The 25,007-nt window shown below is 34.4% G+C and overlaps 3 protein-coding genes across 3 annotated transcripts; all 3 read left to right on the top strand.

Annotated features, from left to right (window-relative positions):
* Positions 1-245: 245 nt before the first annotated feature.
* On the top strand, positions 246-4,009 carry LOC101218995 (IQ domain-containing protein IQM2). The gene is made up of 9 exons (XM_011661875.2): positions 246-474; positions 1,131-1,650; positions 1,734-1,848; positions 1,940-2,005; positions 2,091-2,179; positions 2,262-2,352; positions 2,447-2,686; positions 2,811-2,912; positions 3,002-4,009. Exons 2-9 carry the CDS (start codon positions 1,175-1,177, stop codon positions 3,737-3,739), a joined length of 1,917 nt encoding a protein of 638 aa, XP_011660177.1. The 5' UTR covers positions 246-474; positions 1,131-1,174; the 3' UTR covers positions 3,740-4,009.
* Positions 4,010-6,130: 2,121 nt separating this feature from the next.
* On the top strand, positions 6,131-10,769 carry LOC101218765 (IQ domain-containing protein IQM2). Its single transcript, XM_004139086.3, has 9 exons — positions 6,131-6,620; positions 7,477-8,019; positions 8,102-8,216; positions 8,304-8,369; positions 8,482-8,570; positions 9,145-9,235; positions 9,319-9,558; positions 9,689-9,790; positions 9,878-10,769. Exons 2-9 carry the CDS (start codon positions 7,535-7,537, stop codon positions 10,421-10,423), a joined length of 1,734 nt encoding a protein of 577 aa, XP_004139134.1. The 5' UTR covers positions 6,131-6,620; positions 7,477-7,534; the 3' UTR covers positions 10,424-10,769.
* A 4,293-nt stretch (positions 10,770-15,062) lies between these two features.
* On the top strand, positions 15,063-23,280 carry LOC101222313 (succinate dehydrogenase subunit 6, mitochondrial). Its single transcript, XM_011661873.2, has 3 exons — positions 15,063-15,379; positions 17,212-17,314; positions 22,883-23,280. The coding sequence occupies exons 1-3, from the start codon at positions 15,194-15,196 to the stop codon at positions 23,035-23,037; spliced, it is 444 nt and encodes a 147-aa protein (XP_011660175.1). The 5' UTR covers positions 15,063-15,193; the 3' UTR covers positions 23,038-23,280.
* Positions 23,281-25,007: the final 1,727 nt, after the last annotated feature.

The following is a 25,007-nucleotide window of genomic DNA, read 5'->3' as shown; positions in this document are numbered from 1 at the left end:
GAAAAGGTTAATAATTATGATTATTGCAAGTTCACATCGGAGTGGAGTTGGGATGAAAGTTCCAAACATATAATTTTCAACACAAATATATGATATCTTGACAAATTAAACTATGCTATAGTAGACTTGGCATAAAAAGAAAAAAGAGTAAGAGAGAGAGAATAGAAAAGGAAATATATTCAAAAAGGGGAAAACCAAGATACCAATTGACTTTATTCCCACGAATTTGTGTATTTAAAATATGGTTTTGCTATGAGTGGCGTTCAAGCCGTCCTCTCTTTCTAGTTCTACTCTCTTCCCCGGTGGAAAAGTCCCTTTCACTCTGCCTTCCGCTTTCACTTCAACCCCTTTATAAATCCAAACTCATCCCTCTTCTCAAATCCTCTTAACATTTCCCATTTTAAATCTTACTCATTTTTTTATTTTTTTTCACCAATCCAATACCCAAACCCCCAAAGCTTCTCATTCATTGAGGTAAATCTGCCATCACACCCTTGTTTTTCCACCCCCCTTTTCCCTTTTCTTGCCATTTCTGTGCTTTTCTGATGAAATGAGCATTTCCCTTTTTTTGTTTTTTACTGATCTTTAGTTCCATTGCAATGTACTGCTAGTTTGTTTGGATTTTGATTTCTTCAAATGGGTTTGTGCATAATGGTCTCTTTCTGTTTGTTTGTCTTTTTTTTTTTTTTTGGTTCTTGAATGGTAGTTGTTTATTTTGTTTGGTGGGTTCATTTAGAATCTGGGTTTTTTTTATATTGAAAATGGGTCCTTTTTCTCTTCCTGACTTGTTTTGCAGATCTATGATTATAGGAAGTTCTCTGTTCTGGTTTTAATGGAAAATACGCTTGTTTGTTTTCTGTGATTGTGGTGTTTTCTGCGATTGGGCTTGAAAAAGAAGAGAAAATATCCTTGGATGAAGAGAAAGTACCCTTGGATTTCAGCTTTAGCAATTGTTACTTTGTATTTCTTTGTGTGTCAGCGCGTGCGTGTTGGAGTCTTTTTTTAACCATTAATTCTACTTGTTTGTTGAGAGATTGACTTCGTCTATTTTTCTTGAGAGATATCAATTCATTTTTCTATGTATGTTAGGGTTTTCATCCTCATTTCTGGGTGCCTTATTGTTGTTACAGGAACAATAGTGTTCATTATCTACGTGTTGTTGAGCTTTGCTAAAATGGGGGCTTTCTTTTCCTGCCCTTTGGCAAAATACATTGATGTGGAAAATGGGTTAGAATCCGTCACTGTGAAATCCATCAGTTTTGGTGATGATGAAGTAAAAACTCCTGTGCGATCCATTAGTTTCAATAGTAGAGATTTGGAACCTATGATAATGAAATCGGTTGGTTCGGGGAGGATGACATTAGAAACATCTGTTAGCTTCAAAAGAAGAGAGTTGGAGAAGGTGGTTTCAATGGAAGCTGGAGCTGTTCCACTAGAGGACAAATTGCTTGTTGTAGCTGATAGTCCAAAGAGCAAAGTGATGGAGAATCAATCTCCTAGATCAGAGAATCATGATGGGATCAAAATGACGATGGATCTCAATCCAACAAATCCGAAGCATATAGCAGCAATGAAATTGCAGAAAGTTTATAAAAGTTTCAGAACAAGAAGAAAGCTTGCAGATTGTGCAGTTCTTGTAGAGCAAAGCTGGTATGAGTTCCGGCTTGTGTCTTTGTTTTTAAATCTAAATGGATCTATTTTGAGTTTGTTCACAATTCTTGTCTTTGTTGTAGGTGGAAACTCTTGGATTTTGCTGAGCTCAAGAGGAGCTCCATATCATTTTTCGACATTGAGAAACACGAAACTGCCATTTCACGGTGGGCTCGAGCAAGAACCAGAGCTGCCAAGGTAAACTTTTGAAATGTTTTTACTAGCTCTTGTCATGAATCTACAACCCTCACAAAAGTTTCTAACCATATGTTTCCAAACGCCATTACAGGTTGGAAAGGGTTTGTCCAAAAATGATAAAGGTCAGAAGCTTGCTTTACAGCACTGGCTTGAGGCTGTAAGTATATTAAACTTGAGAAGTAAGCAATTACATATTTCATGTTTTCAGTCACCCTAATTGTTGTTTCTTTTTCTTTCGCCAGATTGATCCACGACATCGTTATGGTCACAACTTGCAGTTCTATTATGCTAAATGGCTTCATTGCCAGAGTGGACAACCCTTTTTCTATTGGTAAGCATTCTTCGACAAAAATTTTAAAGCATCATTACTAAGGTTCAGATTTTCTAGAAACTAAAAGTTTTGAGTAAAACAGGTTGGATATAGGTGAAGGAAAGGAAGTAAATCTTGTTGAGCAGTGCCCCAGATTGAAACTTCAACAGCAGTGTATCAAGTACTTGGGTCCAGTGAGTCTCTCAAACCTTCATCCTATTGTTCTTTTTCACATAATTTGTTTCACCTATTAAATGTTGAATCATCCCCATATTTTTTTATTTTCAGCTGGAAAGAGTAGCCTATGAAGTTATTGTGGAGGATGGGAAGTTCATGTACAAGCTATCCAGGGAACTCCTCCACACGACTGGAGTCGATAAGCATGTGAAGTGGATATTTGTTCTCAGCACCTCTAAAGCCTTGTATGTTGGCAAGAAACAGAAGGGTAAATTTCAGCATTCAAGTTTCTTGGCTGGTGGAGCCACATCAGCTGCTGGAAGATTGGTTGTGGAAGATGGGATCCTAAAGGTACACGTCACAAAACTTATAGAATTTTCAATCATCTTTTCTCTCTTGATTTCCTACCATTTAAATGGCTTGTCTTTAACCTTGAAAATGCTCGTTTAATGATGATTTATTGTGTTTTGAACAGGCAGTTTGGCCTCACAGTGGTCATTACCGTCCCACAGAAGAAAACTTTCAGGAATTTATCTCTTTCCTTACAGAAAACAATGTCGACCTCACTGATGTCAAGGTGAGAATTGGAAAACAAAGTTCTAACATGTTCTTTTTCTGGTGAAACCAGTGCATAATTTGATATATTTCTTCTTTTATTAAATTCAGATGAGTCCTGATGATGAGGAAGAAAATGGACTACAAATGCAAAAGAGCAGTCTCCATGTTCGATTTGGCTCAACTGAGGAGGATTGGGCTCAAAAGTTCAGCGGTGGTCCAGATGATAGCCTTGGAGAGATCATGGCTGAAGAAATGACTGGCAAGGAATCAGATTTGCCAGATCAAGAAATGTCATCAACTGGCAAACTGTTCGAACAAAAGAGGTCAATCAACCTGAGTAGAAAATTAACCAATCTTCACATCCCAGATAGGGGTAACCTGATCGAGAAACTCGAGATGGAAAACAAAGAAATGAGATCTGAAATGTTTGTTTCGGAGTTAGATACTGAAGCTCCAAAGAAAAGCTATTTAGAAGAGGAAAAAGGAAGTTGTGAAGTAGAGATCATCCCTGATGAATCAATACTGAAAAGAATAAACTCACACAAAGAAACAAAATCATATCAACTGGGAAGGCAACTATCTTGCAAATGGACAACAGGTGCTGGTCCCAGAATCGGGTGTGTTCGTGACTATCCAGTCGAACTTCAACTCCGAGCCTTGGAGCAGGTGAGCTTATCACCAAGAAAAGTGGCTGCTCGATCTGAATTTCATTGCTCGCCTCGGATTGCCAGTATGTTGAGCCCAAGGGTATCTAGGCCAATTGATATGCTCCACCAAAGCAATACACAAACTGCTTCTCCTTTGTTCAAGGGAACATCAGCAGCAGACATTGGTAATGACAGTTGATTCTTCATTCTTAATTATTCTATTCATTTATTATTTGTGGATAGAAGAAAATATGATACAAATATTTGTTATTCTTTTTTCTTTTGTTAAGTGTACATAAATCTTTGTACTGATAATTATTTTTAATTTTGAGAAATGAGAAGAAATATGAAGTATACATGGAATTATATCTAGAAGCATATAGATATAACTCATGCATACGGCTATAACTGGCCATTGATTTTACAATTTGTACTGTTTCTAAAATGATATTATATTTTTGAGTTCCTCTTTGCCTTTTCTGCTTTAGTTTTTTTATTACTTTTATAAAATATCAACCTGCCCCTAGTTGAGTGTGTTTGAGACACATAGTTAGTTTAATCAGTCATAACAAACTCTTTAGAGTTGATTTTCATTTATTATGTATGGTTCCAATAAGTAGTTTTAAAAAACATTTATAAAAGTGTATCAATGTACATAATTGTGTACCAAAATCGTTTAGATTTGACATAAAATCGTTTAGATTTGGTATAAGATCATATACTAAAATCGTTTAGATATAGATACACTCGTGTACTAATATTTAATCGTCTATTTTAGATAGATTACTATCATTGTCTATTCCAAATAGACAAGGGATAGATTCAAACGATCGTTTACGGTCAATCTCTGGACGATTATGTACTAATATCTAAACAATTATTTAGACTAAAATATACAATCATTTAAATTAGAAGTTATTTGTGTATGTGTATGATCAATTAATTGCGTGTTATTTCATGTTGTGAGCTTTTTCGTTTTCAAAATTATTTTACACAGTACAAATATTTTTCATTTTGTTCTATTTTTTAAAAAATCTTGTGTTTTAAAGTAACGATTAATAAATAAAATCAAATTATAAAATTTGTTTACTCGTCAAAATATCACACGATGAATGTGTAAAAGAAATGAAAAGTAACCCCTAATTTAATTTGTTTTGCTATAGTCAAATTATTTACGACTAGGTGGTTAAAACTTAAAATAACCAATTGTAACGCCCCCATCCGTGACATTCTCTTGCGACCAACATCATCTTTATATATTCTAAAGGCTTATTAGAGCGAAAGTTCTTTCCACAGACCAGCAATATTGCTTTCAGGATGCTTTGTCCTTATTCACATGTATCCTAGAAAAATTTCCAAGAGGTTACCCAACATATAATTACTTCAAGTTAAACATGCTTAACTTTAAAATTTCTATAATTGAGTCACTTAAAAAGAATATGCACGTTGTTGGTATATATAGTAACTTTTAATTCTTTTAAGTCTTTCTTAACAATTACTTTCATGTTCTTATTTCATGTCTTCAAGATCCTGCTCATTCAAATGTGATATCCATTTATTATGTCTTCTTTCTAAATTTAGTGTGTTACACCAATTCACCCCTTTAATTTCCAACGATTTTATCCGTCAATGATAATTTCTAGTAACAAACTTCAACAAATTTCTTAAATTGCTTGTTTTTGTGGAAGGGGTCAGAGAGGGTGGTTGGAGTGGTGATGATCATGAATGTAGTTATTGGAAACATTGGAAGGGGAATTTGATTATTTTAAGTTTTAAACATTGGGTTGTAAATAATTTTATTTTAGTAAAATGAGGGCCAAACTACCTCTTATTTCTCATTAGTTTGTGTGATATTTTCACAAGTAAACAAATTTTATAATCCATCTTTAGAAAGAATATCTATTTTTAAATAGAGAAATAAGTTTTTTGATTTAGTTACTAGTTCTTACTTTATATTTTCTTTACAAGCTTTCAAACTGGTAAAGATAAAAAAAAAAAAAAGAAACTATAAAGATAATAATAATTATTATTGATTAAAAAATATATCTAAACTGAAAAATACATTTAAATAAGAAAGATAGAGAAAAATTAAAACAAAAATTAATTTATGCGAAGAAAATAGTGCAAAGTGCAATTGAATAAAAAAGAAGCAAGCAAAAAAAAAAAAATCAATCTCTTTAAGAAGCAAGAAACATAACAATAATAAAAAAAATAAGTATTAAGTAAGAGAAGAAAATATCCCTATTTTTGCAAATAATTTACAAATCACATCAATTTTACAAATATTTTTTATTTGAAAATATCCCTAAATTTTACAAATATTTTTTTTTGTTGAAAAGTTAATTTAGAGTTACCTAATTTTAAAAATTTTAATTAGAAATAATAATTAGATAGTAACATTTTTTAAAAAATGAAAATATTATCAAGTGATCTATCCCAACTTATATTATTAGTGAAATTTTAGGGATCTTGATATGTTTATAATTTTTTAAAAATATTGCTACCAAAATATTTTGAATTTAACGGCTATGTTTGCAAGAATAAGCATCATTATTTAGGGTATTTAGCCCGGTTAGTTTTTTTTAAGGTGTTTCATCTTCTTCCCCGCGAAGCGAGCAAAGCAAACTAATGAATAGCAAAGTTTCAGAGATAAAACAACCAACCCATCCCATCACTCAGGATTCTGCTTTCAATCGCATTAGTTATTCCTAAATTCTCATTCATAATCTGTTCCCAGCTCAACAATTATGGAACATTTTTCATCTCAATCCTTCTCTAGAGGGAGCTATAACGAATTTTGGTCCCCCAGAATCTCAATCCAGCACGAGACTCCCCCTCTTCCATGTCCATGCTAATTGCTTAGCTCCCATGTCAACGAATTTATTGTTTTGTTTCGATCCTTGTACTGTCTGCTTGTGAATTCTCTTAAATTGATTTTTTTTTATACTCATTAGTAATTAATTTGGTTGATTAGATCCTTGTACGTCCAACACGATGCTCTATGGCTTTTACTTTTTCCAAAGCGCGAGTTCTCTCTTATACCTATCACATTTTTCAGTTCCTACCATCCTATGATTTAGGTAAATCCGCCATTTCAGGTTTCTTGTTCGCTCCATTTTGGTTCTTGCTGCTTGTTCATTCATTTCAAGCCTTTTCTGATGAAATGGATATTTTTTTTCACTTCTTTTTCTTTCTGATATTGGTCCCATGGAAATGTGGACTGCTTATTTCTGAAGTTGGGTCTGTGCTTGATGCTCTTTTTCTGTCTGTTTCTGAAGTCCCACTGTAGTTGCTTACTGGAATTTGGTTGATTACATCCGATTGATGACAGTTTGGTTCTTGGTTTTGAAAATTATGCTTCATTTCTTACTTCTTTACTACTGTTTCATATTTCCTAACTAAACTTCTGAATTTGAGTCAAATTACAGATACTCAGAAACAAGTTTTTGAAAGTTGTCCTTCAAAATTTGGCTTGGTTTTTTAAAACACACCTTAAAACTACATAGCACTATAGACAAATCAATAGATGGGTTTAATGTTCATAAGCTTAATTTTCAAATACCAAAAACTAAACACCAAACGGTTATCAAAAAAGAGCTAAGGAATCTAGTTTTCTTGATGAAATGGGTTTTTTTACCGTTTCTGACCTGTCTCACAAATCTTTGGTTCCAGGCTACTGGGAATCATACTGGTCTGTTTGCTGTTAGTACATTGTTTAGGGCTTGAAAATTAAGGGAAACTCTCCTTGGGCTTCAAGTTTAGCATTTATATCTTTCACTTTTTTTGTTTTCTTCTAAAGTATTCTTGGATTAATTGTTTGCGAATCTTTTTTTTCTGGGCATAAATTCAACTTGTTTGTTAAGAGATTGACTCTGTCTATTCCTTGAAGATTTATGACTTCATTTGTGTTGGATTTTTTTTTGTTCTTATTTCTAGGAACTTCATGTTACACGAATAATGTTCATCTTGGCTTTGCTGAACCATTTTTGCTAAAATGGGGGCTTTCTTTACATGTCCTTTGGCCAAATACATTGATAAGAAAAATGGGGGAGAATCTGAATCTGTTACTGTGAAATTCATCAATTTTGGCGATGATGAAGTAAAAGCTCTTCAGCGATCCACCAGTTCTGATAGTGGAGATTTGAAGCCTTCAGTAATCAAATCGGTGGGTTTGCAGAAGGCGGAGTTAGATTCATCTGTCAGGTTGAGCGGTAGAGATTTGGAGAAGATGACTTCAACAGAGATAACAGATATTCCTCTACAGGAGGCAGAGTTGGATTTTGTTGCTAATAGTCCTAAGAGCAATGACATGGAGAGTCAATCTTCTAGGCCCGAGAATCATGATGGTACCCAAGCTGTTATGGATCTCGCTGCAACAAATATGGAGCACATGGCAGCAACTGAATTACAGAAAGTTTATAAAAGCTTTAGAACAAGGAGAAGGCTGGCTGATTGTGCAGTTATTGCAGAGAAGAGTTGGTATGTGTGCTGGCTTGTGCCTTTTTTCTGAATCAAAATGGATCTTTTTTGAGCTTGTTCTCAGTGGTTATCCTTGTTGCAGGTGGAAACTCTTGAATTTTGCTGACCTCAGGAGAAGTTCCATATCATTTTATGACATCGAGAAACATAAAACTGCCATTTCACGGTGGTCTCGAGCAAGAACCAAAGCTGCTAGGGTAAATTTCACCATGTTTTACTTGATATTGTCATGAAACCAACAAACATCTCAAAAATATCAACCATATGTCTTTCAAACACGACAGGTTGGAAAGGGCTTGTTTAAAAATGACAAAGCTCAAATGCTTGCTTTACAACACTGGCTTGAGGCTGTAAGTCTAATGAACTTGAGATAAATAAAGTGTTACATTGGACCAGTTTTTCTTTTTTCTTTTTTTAAATTAACTTGCTATTATTAGTTGTAATTTCTTTTTCTGTTGCCAGATTGATCCACGACATCGTTATGGCCAGAACCTACAGTTTTATTATGATAAATGGCTTTACTCTCAGAGTGAACAACCCTTTTTCTATTGGTAAACATTCCTTCACCTAATTTTTAAAAGCTTCAGTGCTAAATTCAGGTTTTTTAAAAGCTAAAGGTTTAGAGTAAAACATGTCGGATACTAAGAACTAAAGAAGCATTGATATTAACTTAGATGACAGTTAAGGCATAGACACAATATCACACTATAATTATTATTATCATCTTTATTATTATTTTTATTTTTAGTATAGGAGAGGACATACGTCATAGACTCATTGGCACAACAACAATAAGTTTAGGGGAATTTGCAAAAAAGGGCAAAGTGAACAAAGTATATACATTTCATTGGCAAAATCAAGTCCAGTGAATTTTTGCCCTTAAGTGGTTGTTTTTCTAAAAAAAAATGAAGTCAATATGCTTAAGAAACGAAGATGATATTCCCCAGTCTCAAACTTTGTTAATTTTTTTTGGGTCATATCTTACTATTTTTGCTTTTTTGTTATATATAACTTTTATGTCCCTTTATTATAAAACTATTGAGCATTTTAAATGGGCCTAACAAATATGGGATATGCATTTGGGTGTTGACATATTAGTCAAAATAAAGTATCTATACTTCTTAGGTTGGATATAGGAGAAGGGAAGGGAGTAGATCTTGTTGAAGAATGCCCTAGAGTGAAACTTCAACAGCAGTGCATTCAGTATTTGGGTCCAGTGAGCCTCAAACCAGCATCAAATTGTTATTTATTCTTTTAGTTCATATGGAATGTTGAACCATCCAAATGGTTTTCTTTCAGTTGGAAAGAACAGCCTATGAAGTTGTTGTGGAGGATGGGAAATTCATTTACAAGCAATCTGGGGAACTACTTCACATCACTAGAGTTGATAAGCGTGAGAAGTGGATATTTGTTCTCAGCACCTCTAAAGCCTTGTATGTTGGAAAGAAAATGAAGGGTAAGTTTCACCATTCGAGTTTCTTGGCTGGAGGAGCCACACTTGCTGCCGGGAGATTGGTTGTTGAAAATGGCATCCTACAGGTACAAGTCACAGAGCTTTTAGAATTCTCTTTCATTCTTTTCTCACTGCAATCCCCTACTATTTAAGTGGTTCATCTTCAAGTTTGATTCTGTTTACCGTTTAATGACAGTTTCTCGTTTTTTTAAGCAGGCAATTTGGCCTCATAGTGGTCATTACCGTCCCACAGAAGATAACTTTCGTGAATTTATCTCCTTCCTTTCAGAAAACAACGTTGACCTCACTCATGTGAAGGTTAGATTGGAGATCTTAGATCTATGATGTTCTTTTCTAATGAAATCAGAACATTATTTACATGTTTCCTTTTTTCATTAAATTTAGATGAGTCCACGTGATGAGGAGGGCGAGGAAGACAATGTACTACAAACACAAAAAGGAAGTCTTCATGTTCGAAAAGGCTCGTCAGAGGAGGATTGGATTGAACAAGTGAGTGGTGGTTCGGATGATGGAGTTTCAAAGATTGTTGCTGCAGAAACAATTGGTGGAAAATCAGATTTTCAAGAGCAATTAGCATCGTCAACCATCAAAACATTTGAGCCAAATATGCCAATCAATTTGAGAAGAAAATTAAACAATCTTCACATACGAGAAAACATAGAAATGAGATCCTTAAAATATGTTTCGGAGTTGGATACAGAAACTCAGAAGAAAAACATGTTAGAAGAGGAAAATAGAAGTTACGAGGTTGGTATCATCCCTGATGAATCAGTGCTGAAAAGAATAAACTCACACAAAGAAACAAAATCATATCAATTGGGAAAGTATCTATCTTGCAAATGGACAACTGGTGCAGGACCTCGAATAGGTTGTGTTCGTGACTATCCAATTGAACTTCAGCACCGAGCATTGGAGCAGGTGATGTTGTAGCCAAGAAAGGTGACTACTCGGTCCCAATTTTGATGCTCGCCTCCAGTTGCCTGTATTCTAACCCATAGTGTTCAGCCAATTAATATGATTCACCAAACTACTACACAATCTTCTTCACCTTTTGTACAAAAGGAACATCAGCAGCAGATATTGGTAATGATGAGGTGATTCCTAATGATTCTATTGATTCTTTATTTGCGGAAATAAGAAAATATAATACAAGTATTTCCTATATAATAATAAATTTGTTTGTCACGTTGGTATTGAGGCGCTTATGTAATGATGAAGTTCTCCTCATGGGGTTGTTGCTTTGAATCATACTTAAAAGGGTTTTTTTCTTCTTGTATTTCGTAATTTTTTTTTCATTTTATATATTAGTTTCATTTTAAATTTAAAAATGCCGTTTTAAAAAAATTATACATATAAAACAATTCGGAGAAAACGATTAATCGATCACACGTGCTCATATAATTCTTCTTCTAAATGATCGTGATACGCGCTCGTGTAGAAAATGATATACATGTATGTAGTATCAACACAATCGTATAGTTCTTTTTAATAATGAAAAAAAATATTTCAAATCCAAACGACCGTGTTGATACGCTAAACGATTGTGTTGACATGTTAAACGATCGTGTTGACTATGGTACATGATCGTTTATATCATATCCATACGATTGTGTAATTCTTTTTAAATGATGGGATAAATGGCTTTAAATTTAAACGATCATCTTCACCATGTTAAACGATCGCGTTAAGTATGGTAAGTGATCGTTTAGATAATATCCACACGATCGCGTAGTTCTTTTTTAATAATGGAAAAAATGTTTTAAATCTAAACGATCACGTTGACCATATTAAACGATCTTGTTGACTAGGTAAGCGATCATTTAGATTATACCAAAGTGATATTTAAACGATTTTGATGTTATGGAATAAGAGCTGGAAGAAAGAAATATAAGACGGAGAAAGAAAAAAAAAGGAAGATGTATAAAAATAGAAGAAAGAAAACATGAAAGAGGAGCTGAAAAAATCTGGAACGGTGAATAAATGGCAAAGAAAAAGAAGAAAGAGAATTGACGAATCTTCCAGCAATATCAAGAACAAATGAATTTATGAAAATATTTTACTAGCTTCCTGAAATTTTTATTTTTGTTACACAAACCGTAAATATATTGGCGTTTTGTTATATTTATTTAAAGTAACTTTTAAAATGTTTGTTTATATATTTATCTTAATTTTAAAATTTTTAATATATAAATTAGTTTTTTAAATTTTAGATTTTAAATTTGCAATATTAATTTTTATATATTGTTAGTGATATATTATAAGGCCCGAATCCAAAGAAAAGGAGTCATGTTAAAGAGGAGCCCTGTTGAGAAGTCATTTTGACTAAGTATATATTAGAGGCATTCTACGAGGAAGAATGTGATTGAAAAGAGGTAACACGAGAAGAAAATGCTTCGGTTAAGTGTTGAATGCGTTGAAGCAAGGCAATGCGATAGGATTGATTGGTGAAGAAGAAACATGCAACTGATGCTAAGAACTAGGCATTTGGGTAGTATTGCGATGAGAAGTACCTATGCCTAAGTTTGGTTGCGATGAAGTAGATGTCCGTATGAGGTGACTAGATGACCCTCTGAGGTAAAGTAAATGTTCTGTTGTTTTCGAGAAGAGAGTCAAGCGATAAATAGTTAAGCATTCCAAGAAGATAAGGTTAGCGTTTCAAGGAAAATGTCTAATCGAGAGTGACAACTGGCAACGTGTTGAACTTAAGATTGGTTGCATGGCCTGATGAGTGGTAGCTTGACACGTGTAAAACATGAAGATGACCCACTAATGTGAAAGATCACTATAAATAGAACCAAAGAGGCCAGGAAAAAGAAACATAAGATGTTAAACTTTCTGATACTTTGTTAAGAGAAAGTGCTTGGTGCTGAAAGGCCAGTTGAGGGAACCACTAGGTGGGAAGAGAAAGTTGAAAGCAAAAGGAGAAGGAGTTGAGGCCAAGTATTTATGTGAGTGATCTTTGTGATTTAAATGAAAATTTGTGAATGATTTCTTATAAATGGAAGAAATGTTTTGTATGTATTGAAAATATTTCTTGTAATCTGATCATCCATGCTTATTCCATGAGATTGTTACTAATGTAATGTTATGCATTGAAAATAAAGCTTTTGAGCTAACATTTCTTATTTGTTGATTATGATGATTGTGTGATGTGTGGAGTTGTATGATCTATCTCGAGACGCTGGTGGAAGTGCATCCCAGGTCTAGGTGAGGAATGAATCGTGAGACGTTGGTGAAGTGAATCTCAAATCTATCATGAGATGCTGGTGGAAGTGAATTCTAAGTCTAGGCGATGAGATGCTGGTGAAAGCAAATTCCATGTCTGAGAAAAAAATGAATATTACGAGACTCTGGTGGAAATCCCAAATCTATTGCGAGACGCTAGTGAAGTGAATCCCAGGTATAGGCAAATAGATGTGGATGAGAGAATCCCCAGTCTCGACGATGAGTTGTGAATGTCTTAATGAAATGAAACGCGTGGAATTTATTGTGATTGTTGTGGTTTGTATGTTAATGCAATGAGAACTTATGATTGTGAAATTGAGATTGCTATCATTGTTGAAAATGTTGTATTCCCCATAAAGGTATTTCCTAAACACATCACTCACTAAGTCTTTGACTTACATCTTAAGCTTATGCTCCTCAGGTTAGCAGGCGATGGAGTCAAGCAAATAATGGATTTCAGGCGTAGAAGCCAAGTAAAGGAAGGAAAGATGAGTTGTTATGCAAACTTGTAGGGTGGCATTTGGGACGGGCGTCACATATATAATTAAATTTTCCTCCAATACAGAGTTTAAGTTTTTAGGTGAATTGGTGGTTTAATATGCTATCAAAGTTATATAATTAAATTTGCCTTCAACTCAAGGGTGAATTGGTGGTTTAATACATATTATTTTATTTCGATTTTTTTATTACATTTAAAATAGTTACAATACACAATTTAAAATTCTACCAACCTAAATAGACAAGTGAGCAATTAATCTAAAATAAAGACAAAAATTGCAATTAATTTCAAGCTATAAAATTTAACGACAAGTTAATTGCCAAAATTAAATAGTCGAGAGATAGAGAAATTAACATGCAAAATTTTACCGTGGGTTGGCACAACCCAACTTATATACATTTTTCAAACTTTTTTTTTGGGTGTATGTCACTAAAACTTCAAATAAACTCTTTTCACGGATTAGAGACAATGGTTACGCTACTCTTTTTATGAGTTCAAACTCAAACTTTTACACGGATCATGATCAAACCAACACAAATGACTCTTTTTAGGGATTAAGAGAAACTCTTCACTAAATATTTAAAATGAGGTATAAGATGAGAAAAATTCTTTCAAAGAGCAGATTTACAAATTAAAGCACTCAACAAATCAATCCTTATCGTATAAAATTTCTCTCTCAAATATAAGATGAAGAGAAGAAAATTTAAAGCTTGGAGAGAGCAACAATTGAGACTTTGAATTTTTTTGAAAGGATTGAAAAAAAAATATGTAATTGATAAGTATATGTGCTAATTGAAGAATGTATTACGAGGGAGAAGATGTTGAAATCTAAAATCAAATTGGTACACTCAATCTTGTAAAAGAAAAATTAAATGGTGAAGATTTAAACTCAATTAATCGTCAGACACAAATAAAAAAATAATACAATAACATATATCTTTATAAGATACTTTCTTTTAAAATCCAACAAAAACAAGTTCACTAGCTTTAAAAACTTAATCGTTAGACACAAACTTAAAATAATATAAAATTCGTTTTCTTTTTAAAACCAATCCAAAAATAACCATGTGTTCCTCCTTCATTTGCTTCACATATCTATCATTAATTGAATCCAATTTGATGATTTGACCGACACATCATTACCTCGGATATGTTTTTGTTTAGCTCGTTTCCGATATAACTTATTTGTTTGAGCTCCAAATTAGTTGATTCAAATTGTGTTGGGATCGTTCTTTGGAGCTCTATGCTATAGACTCATAGAAACACTTGAGTTGTTAAAGAAAAAACTAATTCTAGTTTGTTACTCTCAAAACATTAGTTATAAATAATAAATTAAAATTAAATAATTTGAGATTAAGAGTCAACACGCCAACAAATACGTATGAAATTAAGTATTAAAAAGATAAGTATAAAGAAAATAGGAGAATATCTGATAATATATGTGCTGTGTATTCTCAATGGTGAGATGAAAAGCATGTAATTAAGATGAAAACAAATCTGGAAAGACAAAGAGGAGGGAAGAAGAAAAAGAGAAAGAGATTGGAGTTTGGAGAGAGTATGCATTATGTGGAGTGACTAACTGGAACTCGAATCTGAGAATTATTGTAAATATTTGCAATTGAGTTACGTTTATTTTATCCATTAGTATATTTATTCTATAGAAAAATTGTCGATTGAGTTATCCTCGTGGTAAGTTGAATCTTCCATTTTATTAATAAATAGTTGATTGTTTAAAGAAAAGTGAAGCACCTTCTCTTATCATTTGTGTAAGAGAAAAGAATGGAAATGTAGGCTTTTCTATTGGGCTTTGGCTTGGCCCAAGGTGGAGAGAGGTCCAATAACCTTCACTTTCCTCACAAACACAAAACAAAACCAGCTTTGAAGAGCTAGAAGAGAGAACAGCTTTGAGGATTCTGATTTCAATCGGATTTAGCTTCTAAAATCTCAATCTTAATCTGTTTTTTGAGGGAGCAATCATGGAAGATTCGTCCTCTCAATCCTTCTTCAGGAAGCACTGGGAAGGCTACAAGGAGTTTTGGTCCGACAGATTCTCCATTCTCGACAACTATAGCCCCTACGTTCAGCGCCAGACCCCTCTTCCTTCATGGTCTTCCTCCGATGTCGAGGAATTTATTGCTTCTGATCCCGTTCATGGCCCCGTTGTAATTCATCCTTCACTTCTTTTCCTCTTTTGCTTCTTTTACTTCTTCTATTGCCTGCTTCTGAGTTGATGTCACTCGGTGTTTCATATCATCTCGGTTGTTTTTTTTTTATCCATTCTTAGATTCGTATATCTGAAATTAAATGTGTTCAATAATAGTGGGGTTTATTTTTCCTTTGAGCTTGGGATGATCTGAAATTTCCTTGCCCAGTGAGTGTTGATACCCGATGGCCTGAGTTATAATATAGCATAACTCTTAGTAGGGAACTGGACCAAATATTTCCTTTTTGAATAATTTTTATGGTTTGTTGCTGTCAATTTTGGAAGTACATTTAAAAAAAAAAAAAGAAAAATTGGATAGAAGGAACGATTTCATTGATAAATGAAATAAAGGAATAAAAACTCGTTATTGGTGAGTTACAAGAAAGAAGATCAATTGGAGATGAAAAAAGATGAGCTATGAAGTGCAAAATAGTGCTGATTTTTACACCAAAAGAAAGCAGTAGAAAGAACCCTATCCATAAAGCGCTCAAAAGAAGAGGATACACCATTCCGTTCTCCTCATAGATGCCAGAAGAACATACGGATAAGAGGCAACCAAAGAGTCTTCCTCAAACAACAAAATGGGTTCCCGCCAAACAAAAGCAAGGTGATCATAATTCACAGACCAACCAAAAGCTTCCAAAAGTATGTACCAAAAACGAGATGCAAAAGGATAATGCATAAAAAGATGACTAAGAGATTTAGCATTTGAATTGCACATAACACACCAAGATGCTGTCAAACGCATGATAAGGGGATCTGCTTTCATTTTAGAAGTACCTAACAGTAGTCTTTTGAAACCATTTCTATCATAACAAGTGAAATAATGTTTTCCTTTCGATTTTTTTTTTATATTTGTGAGTGTCCGGGCCAGCTTACGTGCACCTTAACTAATTTCATGGATCAACCCACCTGACTCTACAACATTTGGGTGTAAGAGAAACTCATAGAAAATTAATTCTTAGGTAAGTGGCTACCATAAATTGAACCCATGACCACTTTATTAGTTTTTTTTACCATTGGCCAATCCATCATGGTTTATTTTTCTTTTGAATTGGAATGTTATATTACATTCTTACAATAAAATTAATGCATTTTATTTTAACTCTTCGTTTTCTACTTAGTGTTACTTTGCTGTTTGCACTCATAATATATTGCAATTGTCTATCCTCAGAGTTTGTTATCAGTGTGTTTAATAAAGTACCTAAGAACCATATTGGTAAATGGTATTGGTTGTTATCATGCTGATTGATAGAACCTTGTAGTGCAGCGCTAGCTTATATTTGCCTGTGATTTTCCTGCCAAGACAAGGCTTTTTGATTCTCTCTCTGGTCCTATTATGTCCTGGTTTTTGTTGCTTGTGGCTGATAAACTGATTTTTTCTCTTTTCACTGTCTTCTAACCTTCAGCTATAAAAACAATTTCCAGTTTATTTTCAGTTATGATCTAGAGTCTAGATTATTATTATACTGCCTGTAATGCTAAATAGTTAGATCATGGATTCATTATATGATCTCGTGCCTTCTTAAGTTCAACTACTTGGCCGGGGTGTTTGCTCTATTCTTTTTCTGTTTAGTGTATTCCTAAACATTCTTCAGGATGAAATTTCGAAACTACTTAAGCCGCATATCACATTAAAAACAGTCGGGTTAAGCATGGTTCTCGTTATGTTTCACATTTTTAAAACATAGCGGGAAGGCAAAGGCAGATTCCTTAACTTTCTGTTACTAAGAGTTCATGTATATGCTTCTAGATTCCTCATTCATTGGCTGCTTATTATTCCTTTTTCAGTTGAAAACTGCCAGAGAGGCTGTAAACTTTGGTCTCACAGGAAGTGTTATTGGAGCTGTCTCGACTGCAGGTGTTGCATGGAAATACTCAAGAAGTTTACATGGTATTCAACTCACTTGTCTTTCCATTTAACTGCCTGCTTCATATCAGTAAAGGAATACCAGTAGAATTCAAAATATTCATTTACTTTACTACTGCTGACATTAGCAATTGTTTATTATTTTTTAATTTTAAGTATAACATGGTTCAACGAAATCTGCAGTCACATCTCTTCAAGTTACATTCCTTTTCTTGTTTCCATCTTTATGCAAGTTAAAATGACTTTTTCAACCAATGCAGCACATTGTTATTTTCTTTGGCTAAAAGTAAAACCTTTGGTGGTACTATACTATACTTACCACTCAAATAGGTTATGAGTTTGGTTGACATGAACATATACAGTATACTTGCTTAAAGCAATTTGCGATTTATTTAATAGGGGGATATATTGATTAGTCCCAAGTTAGGAAAGTGTAATGTCATGTTGTAGAATACTGAGATCCTTAAGGCTCCAATTCTTGTTTAGGAGCTGGCTTTGTTTGTCAAGATCTTAAGAATCTTTTTTGTTTAAATCTGCTGCGTCCAAGCAAACGAACTATCTTGGTGAAATGTTTACTATGAGCATTGTGTTCTACATCATACCAAAGCCACAAGTTTCATCATACCAAAACCAGAAGATTCAGCAGTGAAGAGTTAGCGCAACATAGCATTCATACAGTAGAAGAAGACACAAGACAGTGATTTATTGGGGGAAGCGTATAAGTCAATCCTCCTTCAGCACGAGCAACTTCCACCCTCCCAAATCCCTTCTAAGTTCAGCTCTCTTGTCGATACGTGTGGTCTACAACTGCAGGTAATCTCCTTCCCTTGACCATGAAGATTCTATCCTGGAATACAATGATAAAATAAGGCAACAGCGCTGAAGCATTTCTTACAATCTATTTATTCGTACATAGTTCTAATCCAAGAATCGAAGAAGTCGGACATTGATCACCAATTCATCAAATAAATTTGGAGTTCAAATGGAATCGGCTGGACATTTGTAGAGGATTTTGGAAGATCGGGTGGCATGCTTACAACATGGGACAAAAGCATGGTTGCTCAATTGAATTCCTCAAGGCGGGTATTCTTTTTCAGTAAAATTCAAGATTCAATGCAACAATGTCTGTTGGGTGACCAATATATGGAGCAACTCTAATTACAGAGAAAGGAAATTCCTCTGGCCGGAACTGATTTCTCTATCACATTACTGTTTGGAACCATGGTGCTTAGGAGAAGACTTCAATATAACCAGATGAGCCCATGAAAGATCCCCATTGGGTAGGACAACAAAGGGAATGAAAAAGTTCAACAATTTCATCAAGGAAGCTGCCTTATAGGGCATACCCTTATCAAATGGACTGTTTACTTGGTCTAGAAAAGGAATTTCAAATTCACATTCTCTAATTCTTTGTTTCCTTGTTACCAAGAACTGGGACGACTTACTTCCAATTCCACTGTCAATCGAATAGCAAGAATTTTTTCAGATTGTTTTCCACTGCTAATGGAAACATGTTCGATAAGCTGGGCCTTAGTCCTTTCCGTTTCTGTAACAGCTGGTTGTTTCCAGATTGCATAAGAGAAATTTGTAAAACGCTAGAAGAAGAACAATCAAATGGTTGGGCAGGATTTGTCTTAAATCTCAAACTTCGGAAAGTAAGGAGAAAGTATGGTCCACTGACTATGTAAAAGAAAGACAAGGGAAAGAGAATGATCTTATTCCAGAGTTGAGATTCTTTGATGCAAAGGCTGGATAGAGTAAAAGCATGGTCCACTGACTATGTAAAAGAAAGACAAGGGAAGAGAATGATCTTATTCCAGAGTTGAGATTCTTTGATGCAAAGGCTGAATAGAGTAGACTGTCTTTGACAGAGTATATTCATCTTGCAGTCAAAGGAGCTTTAATAACATTGCATTCCTTGGAAGAAAGAAATTTGATTCAGAAAGACAAATTGAATTGGTTGAGGTTGGGCAATGAGAATCATCCTTCTTCCATCGTTTCCCTGCAGCAAAAAAAAGGCGAAATCGTTTTCCTGAAATATTCTCTTCAGAAGAAGAACCAATAACCTCATTCAGAGCCGTTGAAGGTGAAATTCTGCATTATTTTGAACCCCTCTACAAAAAAGCTCACAGGCCCTAGAATCTTCCGCTCCAATCTATTTTGGAAACAGGTTGGTGCATCTCAAAATTCCTTCCTGATAACATCATTCAATGGGGAAGAAATCCTATAAGCCATAAAAGCTCTTGGGAAAAATAAGGCACCAGGTTCCGACAGTTTCACAGTGGAACTCTTCCTAGAATATTAGAATTTTTTCAAAGAGGTCTTCCAAAAATGTTCAACGAATTTGTGAAAATGGAAAACTATCTGTCTTGTTCCAAAAAAAGGAAGAATCCCTCAAAGATTTTCAGCCCATTAGTCTGACCACTTCTTCCTATAAAATCATTACCAAAGTCTTGGCAGAAAGAGTGAAGAAAGTCATGCCCTCAATAATAGCAAATATTCAAAGTGCTTTCTATAAGAGACAGCCAAATTTTGGATCCAATCCTTATAGCAAACGAGGTAGTGAAGGACTACCGAGCAAGGAAGAAAAAAGGTTGGATTCTCAAAATTGACCTCGAAAAGGCATTTGACTGAGTAAACTGTAGTTTTCTAGACAACACCCTCAAGCATATGGGTTTTCATCCAAAATGGATTGAATGGACAAATGTATGTATCCGACACCCAAAATTCTTGATCTTTATTAATGGTCGACCGCAAGGCTTCATCCAAGCATCAAAAGGTATACCCCAAGGAGATACACTATCCCCCTTCTTATTTCTTCTAATCAGTGAGGTTCTCAGCCTATTAATCTCACAGGCACATCAGAGTGGTTTATTCGAAGGGTTTACGGTTGGGACAGACAAAATCCACCTCTCCATCTGATAAGCGCATAAAATGTGCTTATTTTTACTTCTTATTTAGGGTTGATTTTATTGGATTTAATTTGTTTGATAGTGTTTCTTAGCAAATTATGGCTAATTTATCATTTTGGATAAAAATACACGAAAACGGGCAAACCCAAGTTAATTGGAACAAAAATGAAGGAAATATGTGAAATTAAGAAAATTTCTCTAGAAGAAGGGCTGTGTTGCAATGCTACCTATAGAGTTGCAATGACGCCCACAAGGAGATGATGCGTCGAGTGGTCCCATGCGTCTGATGAGTAGGCGTCAAAAGTAGACAGCGTTGCAACGTTGTGCACTTAGTGCACTCAGCAAACAATTAGTGCGGTTGTGAAGATGCTCTACAACGTCACACTGCACCTATAGCGTTGCAAGGCTCTCCCTGTCCAACATGTATAAATAGGGCTTCAATTTGTCATTTTAAGCTTCCCATTTGATTCCAAAACATTCCAATCACGGGAATTTCTCCTCCTCCATACTTTCTTTCTTTTGTGCTACTTAGAATAGTGTTTCGTAGCAAATTATGGCTAATATTATTAGTCTTCTTTATTCAACTCAATTGAAACAAACCTAACCTCATTTTCCATTGCCTTAGATAAAATTAATTCGATTCTTGAATAGCTAAGTTAAAACCTAATTTTGATCCTTGAGGACGATACTCGTCCTTCTAAGCGGTTTTATTGCAACTTGACCATGTCCAATTGCTTGACCCCACATCACCATCCTCCAATTTGCCGATGACACACTTCTGTTTAGTCAATACAACGAGACATCTTTGAACAATCTTATTGATACAGTTGGTTTCTTTTAATGGTGTTCCGGTCAGAAAGTAAATTGGGAAAAATCAGCTCTATACGGAGTCAACATTGGCGCTTCCACTATCCAATCAACAGCTGTTCGAATGGGTTGTACAACTGGTTCCATTCCATTCACTTGCTTGGACTACCTCTAGGAGGTTATCCTAAAAAGCTATCCTTCTGGCAGCCTGTCATCGATAAAATTCATCTGAAACTCGATTGTTGGAATAAGTATAATCTATCTAGAGGTGGCTGCCTAACACTTTGCAATGCAGTTTTTGCTAACCTTTCAACCTATTATTTATCTTTCTTACAAATGATGAGGTCAGCAATCACAGAATTGGAAAAAATAATGTCCATTTTTTTCTGGGAAGGACAAAAAGGCAGCAAGCTAAACCACCTTGTGAAATGGAGCACCGCATCAAAAGCTTTATCTGATGGGGGTCTTGGCTTGGGAAATCTGAAAAACAGGAACTTAGCCTTGCCGTTCAAATGGAATTGGCGTTTTTTAAGGAACCAGAGGCATTTTACTGCAAGATCGTCAAAAGTATACATGGCAGTGGCACTGATGAATTTGAATGGCATTCCTTTGGGAAGTTTGGGCTTAGTTTATGCTGCCCATGGATTAGTATCTAAAAAATATGGTCAAAATTTAATCATTTTGCAACCTTTAAATTGGGTGATGGAAGAAGAATTGCATTCTGGGAAGCTCCTTGGTGCTCGGAACAGTCAATAAAACAGGTTTTTCCTAATCTGTACCGTATTGCAACCAACAAAGAAGGCAATGAATGATCTCATTGGGACCCTGCAACTCCATCCTGGAATCCTTCTTTTCGATGTGCTCTAAAAATGAAGAAATTGCAGATTTTCAAGCACTTCTATCTAGCATCCATGGTAAAACTCTATCCCATGCAGCAGATTCTAGACTTTGGTTATTGGATTCCTCAGGTAAGTTCACCGTTAAATCCCTTTCCCAGTTTCTAACTGCCTTGCATTCTCTTGAAAAGAACATCTATCAAGCAACATGGAAATCAAAAAGTCCCAAAAGAGTGAACGTTCGAATTTGGGTAATGCTTTTTGGATCACTTAATTGCTCGGTCACTCTTCAATCAAAACTCCAAGGCCCTGCAATTTCCCCCTCCATTTGTCCACTTTGTAAAGCTTCTGGAGAGGATCTATAACATCTTTTCTTCGAATGCTCATTCTCTGGTAAGTGTTGGTGGAAACTATTTTCCCTTTTTAACTTGCAATGGGTCTTTGGACAATCCTTCAAAGACAATGTGCTTCAAGTTCTCAGCAGTCCACATTTACCTCCAAAAGCACAAACGCTATGGTTTAATGCAGTTAAAGCCTTTCCTCCAAAAGCACAAATGCTATGGTATAATGTGAATGCGGTTAAAGCCTTTCTCTTAGCACTCTGGTTCATACGAAATCATGGAGTTTTTCATGACAAATTCTATGACTGGTCAGATCGTTTTGCCTCAGCTCGCCTTCTTGCTTCGTCTTGGTGCTCTGTATCTAAATTGTTTGGTGATTACTCAATTCAAGACATATGCCTCAATTGGACTGTGTTCATAACCTCTATCTAATTTCCCTAGGTTCTAGTAATTTATGTTTCGATATTATGTGAGTAGGCCTCTTTTTGGTATTCACGAGGTGTATTGTACTTTTTCCTTTGAATCCCATTGTATCTGTCATCTGAATTCATGCCTCAGATTTCATCAATACAATCTGTTTCCTTTTCAAAAAACAAAAAAAGAAGGAAGGAAAAAGAGCATTGTGTTCTATGTATAAAGATGCATAAAATGCTAGTTAACGATTGGTGTGCTTACTCCGTAGTTGTGTTTTGACAGGCGCTGGGCTGTCGTTCCTTGCGGGGGGTGTATTCGGTTGGACTTTTGGCCAAGAGATCGCAAATCATTGGTATCAACTCTACAGGGTGGATACCATGGCTGCACAAGTTAAGTTTATGGAGTGGTGGAGAAACAAGAGTGAGGGAAGTTCTTAAAACTCTGATTTGCGTTGAAGCAGCAGAGCGGCAAACACTGCAGCTGCCATCTAAAATAAAAATGTAAGTGCCACCTGTTGAAATACAATGGTTGATTGGTTTGTTTTGTGATGAACTCTTCTTCCAACCTTTCAAGTTTAGAAAAGTACTCTCCTTTTTTATCTTCTGGAAATGACTCATTCATTTGCAAGCTTGTTAGAGAATGTACCCATCTTTACCAAATAAACTCAATCTTGGAGGTTAGTTAGGGTCTAAAGCATGTCCAAAATGGATACACTTGAAAGAATATTGGCTAAACTATAAAATAGGTAACCTTGAACTGTGCTTTGGTTTTAAAAAAAAACTGCAAAGTTGCAATAATATGCTTTGGGTTTTTAAAAATGTTTTAAAACTATCCTTAAGAGTAGAAGTTTGATTGAAAGAAACTGAAATTTGGAATGGTGTGGCAGTGATCTAGGATGAAAGTTGAGACTGATGCACTATTTCAGATCATTTTGTCACAGTATCATGTTTCAATTTTTGCTAAATAATATTCCAATGGATGTCCATCCCAAGGTAGGATAAGTTTTGAAATGTTTATGTAAAGACAAATGTATTGTTGTAATTTTGAAAGAAATGACAGTTTGGAGATGTTTTTATAATTTATCAAATTCCACTCTCATTCCACATGTTTTTTTCTCTTTTGAAAGTATTGTTGTTTTGCATATCCTTACTTTCAAAATGCCAAGCATGAAAATAACCCTATTAAATCTTTCCATTTAGAAAGAAAATGTAAGAATGGTCAAAGAAAGGAGGATTGAAGGTTCCACCATATATCAAACCCCCTACCTCCAAATTTGTTCCTTGCTTTCTTAAATGCGATTTTAATAGGATTTTCTTTCTTTCTTTTTTCATATTTGGATGCATCCTCAGAATGTGTGATGTTTTGATTTAATTTTAAATTGAAAAACTCTTAAGGAAATTGATAAAAATAACAAATTTGTTATTATTAGTTAATGAAATTTTGATGGTAGCTAAATTAGAATACAATGATCATTTTTAACCATTATTTATATGAAGAAATAAGCATTTAGATGTATAATAATGGAAACATAGACAACATTTAGATGTATGTTGTAACATATTAGTGTAAATGTGAAGAGGAGGAATTTGAAAAAATGCATGAAATATTTGTATAAAAGAAGATAATTATTGTAAATTGTTTATTATAAATGAAGTGGATACAAAAATGAAAAATCATAGCATTAAACCAACCTAACACAATAATAATAATAGAAAAATCATAACATAAAACATAACAGAGCACGATGGAAAAGAAAGACGAAAATTAAAACTCTTAAATTCTCTTAAATTCCCTTGAGCAAGCATATCTAGTAGCAAAAAAATAAATTCTTTCACTATCAAAATTTCGATTGAAATTTCAAAATTTCAAAATTTCAAAATTAATCTCCAAATATCAATTTTTCATGCTAAATTTACCCTTTATATTATAAGTTTTTAAAAATGATCTTACTAATAAGAAAAATCTCATTTTTCTTTAAAATAATTATTTAAAAAATAGTTGCGTTCATCAAATTAAAAATGTTGTTTAGAGATGATTTGTGGAGTTATAAGGATGTGGTTATGGCCCAATTAAGAGCTCTAACTCGAATAATAATTTTGAGTGCTATAAATTAAAAACATCTATCGACATATATCGACATATATATCTGAATCATAGATTTATATATATTAGAATCATATCTATCGACATATATATATATATATATGAATCATACAAATTTATATGTATCAGTGATAAAAAGGAATCTTAGGAATCTTAGTAACATATGAGGGTGTAAAGTAAGAAGCAACATCAATTAGTGTTTGCTGGTTTAAGCTCCATGAATTGAGAATCAAACCAAAACAATTAGGTTTCTCATTAGAAAAAAAATGAACTATGCAAATATGTTAGATATAACTAACGAGAG

The sequence above is a fragment of the Cucumis sativus genome, chromosome 1, assembly GCF_000004075.3.
Source record: "Cucumis sativus cultivar 9930 chromosome 1, Cucumber_9930_V3, whole genome shotgun sequence".
Lineage (NCBI taxonomy): Eukaryota > Viridiplantae > Streptophyta > Magnoliopsida > Cucurbitales > Cucurbitaceae > Cucumis > Cucumis sativus.
Note: the sequence above shows the minus strand (reverse complement) of the source record. Positions and strands in the feature narration are given on the sequence as shown.